Source organism: Ovis aries, chromosome 3, assembly GCF_016772045.2.
Source record: "Ovis aries strain OAR_USU_Benz2616 breed Rambouillet chromosome 3, ARS-UI_Ramb_v3.0, whole genome shotgun sequence".
NCBI classification, from domain to species: domain Eukaryota; kingdom Metazoa; phylum Chordata; class Mammalia; order Artiodactyla; family Bovidae; genus Ovis; species Ovis aries.
In genome coordinates this window covers 165,797,821-165,808,225 of record NC_056056.1, presented here as the reverse complement: position 1 = coordinate 165,808,225, position 10,405 = coordinate 165,797,821, and the positions used below count along the sequence as shown (strand labels likewise).

The following is a 10,405-nucleotide window of genomic DNA, read 5'->3' as shown; positions in this document are numbered from 1 at the left end:
GACAAGAACGCTGACTAGTAATAAATGTTATAATGGATTCTCCTCTTTCCTGGTCACTTTGTCATGTTTTGGGTAAATGCGGTAGGAATTACTGTCCCTACTTCACAGATGAGAAAACTGCAGCTCAGGGGTGGGAAGGGAGAGAAAGGTGGGCTACGAAGATCACGTGACCTGGCGGAAGGGTGTCACGGAGGACTAGGGTACCCCAGAGGAGTTAAAATGGGGAGGTGGGGGGAAGAACCTGGGAGGGAGCCCCGGGAGGGGTCAGAGTTTGGAGAAACCTCTGCCCAGTGGGGCTGGAGTGGCAGCCTGGGACGCAGGGGCCACTCACAGAGGGAACCTGGGGATGGGTGGGGGTGGGGGGCGCCGGTGGTGGGGCGTTGCGGGTGGAGTCGCTCCAGGGTCCGCGCGGCCGCAAGCACGGTGACGGGTGCCTCACACTTTTCGGTTGGCCAGCTGCACTCCCGGATCCCCTACTACCGGAGTCGGAGAGGATCGAGCCGAGACTGCAGAATTGGCGCCTCCACCCAGCTTCCCCTAACCCCTTCCTGAAGGATCCCAATTGAGGTAAAACTTGTTTCAGCTTGATGTCCCCCATCCCAGCTGTATACAGCGGGGCCTGCCCTCAATTCGCCACCAAGATTGGAGACCACCTCAAGTATGAGGAGACTTCCCTGGTGGCTCAGAGAATAAAGCGTGTGCCTACAATGCAGGAGACCCGGGTTCAATCCCTGGGAGGAAAATCTCCTGGAGAAGGAAATGGCAACCCACTCCAATATTCTTGCCTGGAAAACCCCATGGACAGAGGAGCGTGGTAGGCTGTAGTCCATGGGGTCGCAAAGAGTCGGACACGAATGAGCGACTTCATTTTCTTCCACTTTCGAGTATAAGGAAGATGGTCTGTAATTCTTAGCCACATCTCTTCCTGCCTGTCAGCTGCTGTGAATACACTGGCAGGCACAGGATTTTGAACTTTCTAAATATTTCGTTTTGTTTATACACTTACTAGAAGCTCTCTGTTAGGCCTTGAAGGACATTCAAAGATAGGAAGGCCCTTTTTCTTCCCAGCAAAGACTTTACAGTCAAAAGGAAGACACTTAATGGATGCAAATAACATATGATCAAAGAAAGCTGAGGCTGGCAAAACCACAAAATCTAAAAGTCAATTTTGTGTCATTATAAGCCATTTATAACAAAGAATAGAAAGCAATAACTCCTTTAAATGAACACAATAAATAAGAATATACTTAAGCTTCATATTATGACCATAAAAAAAGGTCAGGTAAGAAAGAGAAGGGGAAAATGGGAAAGAATTAAGTAGATAATGTAAATAAGAGACACTGAAGGAGAAAAAAAAATTTATAGATTACCCACAGCTCAGACACACAATCACAAACAGAAGTGTCTTTCACAGTTTTAAAAAGTATAATATAAGCAGAGAAATAATAGAAGTAGAAACAGTGGAAAATAGAGACACATAAAGTCATTAATTTATAGAGAAATGTTGACATTTTGTTTATAAAATTTCTGCTAAATCAGTTACATTTTGCATTTATAGGCATATTTGCAGATATATGCAATTGTAGGTATAAAGGATGGGTTGAAATTATAGGAATATAGAAGCCTTTGGGGTTTGATAAACTTGTCTTAATCCCAGTTCTGTTACTTATGAACTGTTTGACCTGGGAGTTTGCTTAATTTCCCTAAGCCTCCATTTTCTCATCTATATCATGGGGATGATTGTTTCTACTTTATGGATTTACCTGAGCTTTAAATAAGATGGTGTGTTAATTACTTAGCCCAGTGCTTAGCTCTAAGGAAGTAATACTATTATTAATGATTATTACTGTTAGTTTATTTTAATCCTGTTATTTGTTTGCTGGTCAATTAAGTTAAAGACTTGATTTCAACTGATAGTCCTTCAAAGCATATACCATGTATTTAAAGCTTACAAGTTCTTTGTAAGTCTAAAAGAAGTTGTCCTTTTTCTTCATGAGGATTTATATGTGGGTGAACTGAGTGTATTTGATTACAGTCCACACAGACAACATTGCTAAAAAAAAGCCCCTGCAAACAAGTTTGCAGAAGTAAGAAGGTTAAGAGCAGACTTCTTTCCTCCAGTCATTGTTAAATAATTATAGAGGGGTGAAGATAACACATTTAGCCTCAGAAATAACCAGCATCTCTGCAGCTCCTTAGTTTACAAAGTGCTTTTCACATCATGGGACTCACATTGGCCGGTTTCTTTCCCCTACTCTTCCTTCTTCTGGACCTGCAGTTATTTTTTCAGTTTGCAAAAGGTACTGTCAGAAATGTCAACAGAAAAGTCCGTACAAAAGAGCTAGCTTGACGCCAGTGGGGACTCTAAGGTCAAGCTGAAGGTAATTTCCTCATCACCATGCTCTGCTTCTGACCTAATTGAGAGAGGCAGGTCACGGAGCAGGCCAAGGACCTAGTGGCTCCCAGCTTTCTGGTAAACAAAAAGATTGCTTGCGCTGGTCTCTCTACACCATCCAAGGACACAGTTCATAGCCTCCTCTCTGAGTATTTGTCCAAGTGGGAGGGAAGGACGTGGGAAAAAGTTGGAAAGTATTGAGTCTGAGAGAACCTGTATAAATCTTCGTTTGCATTTCAGAGACAAAGCTTTCTATCTCCTGATCAAAGAATCTGCAAATCCATTTCCATTGAATTATAGAGAGAATTGTTGAGAAAACCAAATAAACTGCTTCAAATAACATCTGTTAGATACTGTTATTGGGAATTCATTTAAAGTTGCTCTAGGACTGTAGGTTATATAAAACCCTGCCTCTTTCTTCCACTTCCACAAAGCTTGGAATATTAAGAATCTGTGCTAAGGTGAGTCTGTGACTTTGTGGACTATAGCCCACTAGGCTTCTCTGTCCACGTGTTTCTCTAGGCAAGAATACTGGAGTAGATTGCCATGCTCTCCTTCAGGGGATCTTCGCAACCCAGGGGTCAAACCTGCATCTCTTATGTCTCCTGCACTGGCAGGTGGGTTCTTTACCAGTAGCGCCACTTGGGAAACCCAATAAGGTAGGTCAGGTTCCCCAAAATTGTATCAATATTTGTGGTCTACTCCTCTCAAACAACCTGGTTTCAAGAATGTTAATTCAGGGTTTCTTATGAAAGTGATTGTCAGTTACCCCTCCTTTCCAAGTACTGTGGTTGTTCATAAGACAGAGTGGACTAGAAAGAAGACAGATCTGGATATCTATTTTGAAGAAAGTATAAGCAATTATTTCCCTATCCGTCTATCATGAGTAAGCACTCTGCATACATTATCTGTGTTTGGAAATTACAACAAGGCTGTAAGAAAGGCTGAAAGAAAAGTAGTATCCATACTTGGAAGAAGCAGTTTAGATGGGCTGAATTTAATCAGGTAGGCCTAAGAGAGAGAGCCAAGAAGAGTCAGAAACAAGATTCAAACATGCCTGTCCCCAAAGGCTAGGGTCTTTCCATGTGGCATTCATGCTACTCTATGACAACACGCATCAAAGGACCTGACTGTCTTTTATATAATGCAGTGACCACATGTGACTGCATAATGTTAGAAGAATGCAAGAATTAATTAAACCCAACAGCATGGTGTTCACTTGGAATAGTATATATTAGTCCCCTTAGAGGTCTAATAGATATCTCAAATTTATCATATTCCAAAGTGAACCTTTGTTCTTCCCAACCTTCCCTTTCCCCACAGTCTTCTCTGTCTCTGTTGATGGCAATTTCATCCTTTATTTCCTGGGCTCTTCATCTCATACCCCATATTCAAACCATCACCCAGTCCCAGTCTCTACTTTCCAAATATATCACCACTTCCACTACTATCCCAAGAGGCCCCGTAAGCTCTTGCCTCTCAATAGCTGTAGCATCGCACAGATCTCCCTACCTGACCCTCAGCCTCTTCTGTAGTCTATTCTCAGCTCAGCACTCAGAGTGATTCATTTAATGATCTTTATTCCAATTAGCAAATGACCTATAGGGTCTTGTTGTCTCTTTGAACTTGGCTGTCACTCTCCCCTTTATTCACTGGTTAAGCTCCACTAGTCTCTTGCTGTTCTCAAACACACCAAGTATCTTCCATTCTTAGAGTATTTTCTCCATGAGTTTACACTTATATGACACTATGCTTCTGATGCTGTCCAAAGGGCAAGACATATGCTAACTCCTGTAACAATTTCAGGATGTAGGTGCTATTCTTACCATCCCTTTTGAAAGATGGGGAAATTGAGGGGTAAGGATGAAGAAGCATAATGAGAGTCCAGGCTCTTAATCACAAGCCTGTGTTTCCTCTAAAACTGATGGCTTGCAATCAAACACCACCATTTTCAGTCCCTGGTTTTCCAACTTTTTCTTCCATTGGAAGATGGGTTTGTACATGTATTTTAGATGTGAATTTGCAGGCATCTGCTATGCAATCTGACAACATTTTCCCTCTCATTTGGGAGTGCTGTACTTAGTTGCTCAATCATGTCTGACTCTTTGCAACCCCATGGACTATAGCCTGCCAGGCTCTTCTGTCCACGGGATTCTCCAGGCAAGAATACTGGAGTGGGTTGCCATGCCCTCCTCCAGGGGATCTTCCTGACCCAGGGATTGAACCTAGGTCTCCCACGCTCCAGGCGGATTCTTTACCATCTAAGCCACCAGGGAAGCCCCTTAGTCATCCTGCTATTTCTATTTTGTACAACAAAAATATTCACTGACTTTGACTTATTTTCCCTGGTTGGTGTATCATATTGGTTTAGTTTGGGAACTTTATAATCTCTTTCTAAGAATAGCTGTGTCTCTTCTTCTCCCTTATGTTCATCACCAGCCCTTCATTGATCAACAGAGGGATTAATACATATGAAAATACAGAGACAGAATAACTTCTAGAGACTACTGATCCCCTTTACATGTACTATGTATTATGTAATGTTCATAGAGTTTTTAAAATATATTTCCTTTTCTTTGGACAGGGCCAAGACACAAAATGTCATCTCAGTTTTTGTCACTATCACCAGTGACTCCTGCAGGTAAAGAAGAAATCAATTACTGGGTTCTTGCTTTGTAGCTAGGTACGGTTAGTCTCCGTGGTGGATTGGGCAATAAGAAAAGGAGAACACTGCATGACTGCGTGATAAGATCAGACTTAGTCTCTCTATGTAAAGAGTTTATGAACTGCCTGCTGAGAAAGTTCCCTTCTATTTTATAATACTGAAAAGAAAAATCTTCAAATCAGAGGGGCATTAAATTGTCACAGTTAGCTACATTCTTAGAGTCCTTCATGATATAAAATAATTAGCTCAATTATTCATCATAATAAAGGACATAAAAACTACCCTTTAACAAAATCTGTCTTCTCCTTTATCATCCTTTATCTCTTCATTTTTCCACTTCTTTACCAATGGACAAGGAATTTGTATTGGTCCATACACAAAAATAACCTTTTATCACTTATAAATTTGACAAAGATTTAAAAATTGGACACCAAGAATGTGTTGTGGATAACAGGTGCTCTAGAGGCATTCTCTTTGAAAAAACATGTAGCCCTGTGAATTAAAAGGTTTAGCTGCACTTGACAGAAAATATAAAACAACAGTGACTTAAACATGACAGAAGTTTATTTCTCTCTTAAGTAACAACCTCTGGATAGAAGCTTTCCACGGCTCCTATGAGAGCTCACATCAGGGGCCCAGGCTTCTTTCAGCTTGTTGCTGGTCTGTATTCTTTATCCAAGATGGCTACTTCCGCACCAGCGATTACACCTATATTCCTCCCAGCAAGGGGGAGAATAAGGAAGGGAGGTGCATACTCCTTCTTTTTAGGACACTTCCTAGAAGCTGCACTCACCACTTCCCCTGACATCCCCTTGGCCAGAGCTTACTTACATGACTATGTCTAGCTCCACGGGAGGTTGAGACATGTAGTCTTAACTCTGGGTGCCTGTGTGCCAAGTTCAAGGCTCTCTTTCTTAGAATAATGGAGAATGGGTATCAGAGAACCATTAGTAGCCTCTGCTCCACTATCAAACTTTAAAAAGCATTTAAATAGGACCATATTGGAAACTTCTTCTACAGATACATTTGAACAAGTGATTAAAGATATGCATATAAGAATATTCAGTGCAGCATTATTTATAATAGCAAAAGACTGGGATCAACCATCATGTCCACTGATATGGGATTTGTTATATTAAGTATAATACATCCAAAGAATTGGCTACTAGATAGCTTTTTTTTAAAAAAATGAGCTAAATATATATGTGCTGATATAGAAAGAACTAAGTATATTGCCAACTGATAAAACCAAGATGCAGAATAACAGAATAGTATGTATTAGATGATCCTTCCTTTCCTAAAAGTTTTGTATTACTTTGTTGAGAACTATGAGGGGTCTAAGATGTTCCCCTATTTACAAACTGATAAGTTTGCTTGTCACAGATGCTTGGATACACAACTCTTGGGTCAGTGAAAGGATTTTCTCACTCACAGAGCAATGAACATCATCTTTGGGACCAGCTTCCTGAGCCCATGACCTTCTTATAAATTAATACAATTACATATTAATAACATTATATGACCCTCTGAACTCACCAGAACCCACAAAAGTTAGGATCTTGACAATACTTTGTGCCTCATACCTTGTCTTCCCTCACCTGGGGCAGCCATCAAGCCTGTTGCCTACTCTCATCCACACTCCATCTCCAAGCCCAGCTGCCTGGACCTACCCTCAACTGTCTCTGCTCATTTATTACAAGACCTAAAATTTCATGTTCTGCTTTGACATCTTTGAGCCTCAGAGGGCTCTAAAGGCTTAACTGTCAGTCCTCCCATTCTTGGCAGATATGACATCCACCAAGTGGGAAGTGTTCCCCATGAAGCTAATTCCTCTATCAGCAGGACCAGCTATGTATGCTCCATTGCTCTTCAACATAATAGGTTTCATTTTCCTGCCAGCCTGTGAAACTATTCAAACAAGTCAGTCACATCCTCCTGTAGAAGCCAGAGGTCATTCAACCCTCTTGTTATGACAAAGCTTGCCTCCTGCAGCTCCTGGTCCACTCTGCTCCTGAGTGCACATGAGATGTGGTATGGCCCTGCATGGCCTATAGCGTCCTCCTACACTGGGGCATGTGTGACTAATTAAATTGCTGCCAGTCTCATCAGTCCACTGTTGTGTGTTCAGCTACCTTGTACTGCTTAGGGCAGTGGCTCCTTCTTTTTCCCTGGGAAACAGAGGAACTGTGGCTCCTGCCCCCATGATCTAGGCCCTACATCCCCACCTTGCTGGGGGCAAGGCTTCATGGATCCTCCTCCTCAGAGACCCAGGTGCCCTCACTTACACTCCCCTGGGTGGTGGGAGCCTTGCTGTTCTGGTCAACAGGAAGATTGACAGAAGTTTTCTGCTTCCTTTTTTTTTTTTCAACAGAGAAAGAAAAAGATGAGACAATCAAAAAGGACAGGCCATATAAGATCTTTTTTAAAGATCTCTTTCTTTTCAAAGAAAATGAAATGGCAGCAAAGAAAAGGGTAAGATAAACCACAATCACAGTCAATGTTAGAATCATACCCTCTTAGCCATCACTTTTACGAACTTTGCTGGGTTGAGACAGAGTCAGATGTCAGACTGCCTGTCTCCCACTATGCTAGGAGATGGTGTAATCACTGTATTAGGACAGCATCAAGCCGCCCACTAGCCAGCTAGCGATCACAATCTGGTATGACACTACACTACACCAGCACTACAATCTGGTATGACAGGTACAGTATACCCTATCTGTCGATTCTGATGCCCACATTTTCCCGCATTTTCACATTTCTGAAATCGGGACTCAGCTACATAGATGGGATGCCATACAGCACTGGCACTGCATAAAATGATAGTGCATCTTACAAATGGCATCTTAGAGTTGAAATACACAGAAGCATGCATAAAGAGACACTTGTATTTGTCAGTGAAAAAAGGGAAGAGAGGGTGGTGGGAGCCATGATGGGGTATGTGTGCAGAGACTACTGAGGAGATAACAAGAACTGAATCATTAAAAACAAGTCAGAATTTGCCAGGCAGATGCAAATAAGAGGATGCATATGTGTGTGCTGGGGAGGAAGATGGAATAAAAGTGGAGGAAGAGGTATCATTTTAGAATGAGCTGGTATGAAACTATGGCCAACTTCCCAACTATGCCTTGCAGTTAATTTTCCTGCTTGTATAATCAGACCCCACATCACTGCGTGATTATTTTTTTTTTGAATGTCTACTTGGGAGGTCTATTTGTTCTCGAATTTTCAATTCCACAGAACCAAGCCTTTTCAATCAGTGGAATCTCCAAGTGACTTGCATTCTGAGCTAGATGAAACTGAAATTAAAACCAGATCACTTTCTAATCTCCTGTTTGTGAAGTTCATGTTTAATCAAGTTTGAATGTTCTTTGTGCTCAGCTTCCTACAAGAAGGGATTGAAAACCAGGCAAAACCTTTCAGACATGAGAACTTGAAGCTGCTTGTTTAACGAATTAGTACTGAGAAAAGGACTTGTTGGAAATGATGTGTATATACGATCACTATTTTAAGACAACATTATTTTGGTACATTAGAAATTCTGTTAAACTTTTTCACTTGGGCAGGAAAAGTTTCTGAACCGTAACATGAAAGTCTACCAAAAGTCTACTTTTTCATCACGAATGAAGAATCGTTCACACCTGGGCCAAATAGCAATCTTCACTGACACAGGTGGTGCCTCAGTTGAACGACTAGGGCTAGATCCCACTCTTATTCTCAGATTAACAGAAGGTAAGTCTAAATTACTGTTTGTTTAAGAATATCATTTTGAATATTTACTGTTAATGTCAGGTAACTGTATGAAAAAGAGGTGAATGTTGGTAATATAGTGATATACCAGTGACTATACCTTCTGCCACTTGTTAGCTGTGTGATCTTGGACAAGCTTTGTGACATCTCTGAGCTTCAGGACCTTACAGGATGGGGATAGTAACAAGAACCTTACTGGAGGTATTAACAGAATTAAGTTAAATTATGGATGTAAAGAGTCTAGTGAAGTTCCTGGAATATGGACATAAAATAAATGATAGTTATTATAATATTGTTAAAGTAACTTTTCAGTGGCTAGGAAAAAAGTTTTTCTAAAAGTATAGTATTTTTAAAACTGAGATACATATTGTTTGCAATAATTTAATTACATAGCTTTTATTTTATATAACATCTCAGGGATAATGAACCAAACCTAAGTGTATTTCAATTTTCTTTAAAGGTGCAGACACAAAAAGGACCATCCATGAATTTATTAGTGACCAGAGAGACAGGTTTATGCTCGAGGTAGTTAAAATAATTTCTATTTCCTGTTAGCCGAATTGAAGACTTCCTGAATGGCACTGCCATATTTTCACCTGGACGTTTTCCTTTCCCATGACAGGCCCCAGCTCCATTGCCCCTCCTACCCTAAAGACCCAGCCTCTTCCAGACCCACTTCAATCAGGCTTTTGTTCTCCTCATTCCACCAACACCACTTCCATTGTCCAATTCAGTCATTTCAATCTTCCTTCTACTTATTTCTAGCATCTGTTGGCCCAGGTGACCATCCTCACCTGAAACACTTTTCTTCAGCTAGTTTCCAGGACCCTCTATGTCCTGGTTCTTCCACAGTGCTGACAGCTCACTCCTTCAGTTTTCTTGTTCCTCTGTGCCCTGATCTTAAAATGCTAGAATACCCCAGGGCTCACACTTCACCCTACACTCTATCTACCCTCCTCGAGGCTGGAGGCTTTAAATCCTACCATCCTATTAAGAGCTTCCAAATTTACTTCTGATTTTCCTTCCTGAACTCCAGACTCACCAGTATAACTCAGACTCAACAACTATAACCGTAGTTCTTAACATGCCCATAGTTCTTAAGATGCTCCATAGGGATGTCAGACTTCACATTTCCAAAATTTCCCTTATTATCCTTTCCCCTGTGTCTGCAAATCTGAATCTCAGGCACTGTTTCCTATCTCTGTCAACAGCAATTCCATTTTTCCAGTTACTTTGACCCAAAATATTGGGGTTATCCTCAACTCCTCCTTCTTACAACCCACATCCAAATACCCTTTGGGATATATATATTTCCCAAACATACCTGTAATCACACGACCTTTCACGACCTCCTCTGCCGCCACTGTAGCTCATGTCACCAGGAAGTCTTGCGCGATTATTATAACTTCTGAGCACCAGTCTCCTGCTTCCACTTTTGCTCTCTGTAGTCAGTCTGTCCCCCACCCCTCCTCTGCTGAAGAGCTGACTTTTCTGGTCCCCAGCTCTGCTCACTCTCTGACCTCCTTCCTACCACCCTGTGCGTTGCGCACTCTGCTTCAGCCACGCTGGCCTCCTTGCTGTTCCCGGGACACAAC

The 10,405-nt window shown here is 41.6% G+C and overlaps 1 protein-coding gene across 9 annotated transcripts in view; it reads left to right on the top strand.

Annotated features, from left to right (window-relative positions):
- The first annotated feature begins 399 nt into the window (after window positions 1-399).
- CCDC38 (coiled-coil domain containing 38) overlaps window positions 400-10,405 on the top strand; it is a 35,554-nt gene continuing 25,548 nt past the window's right edge. For 6 of the 9 annotated variants that reach the window (XM_060413064.1, XM_060413063.1, XM_060413061.1 and 3 more), the window contains exons 1-6: window positions 400-567; window positions 2,918-3,012; window positions 4,980-5,036; window positions 7,432-7,532; window positions 8,627-8,792; window positions 9,271-9,335. In XM_060413064.1, the coding sequence (XP_060269047.1) occupies window positions 2,994-3,012; window positions 4,980-5,036; window positions 7,432-7,532; window positions 8,627-8,792; window positions 9,271-9,335 (408 nt within the window). In that variant the 5' untranslated portion in view covers window positions 400-567; window positions 2,918-2,993. Of the gene's footprint in view, window positions 3,013-4,979; window positions 5,037-7,431; window positions 7,533-8,626; window positions 8,793-9,270; window positions 9,336-10,405 lie in introns of all 9 variants that reach the window. The other 3 variants (XM_060413062.1, XM_060413059.1, XM_060413065.1) reach the window with 3 other exon arrangements.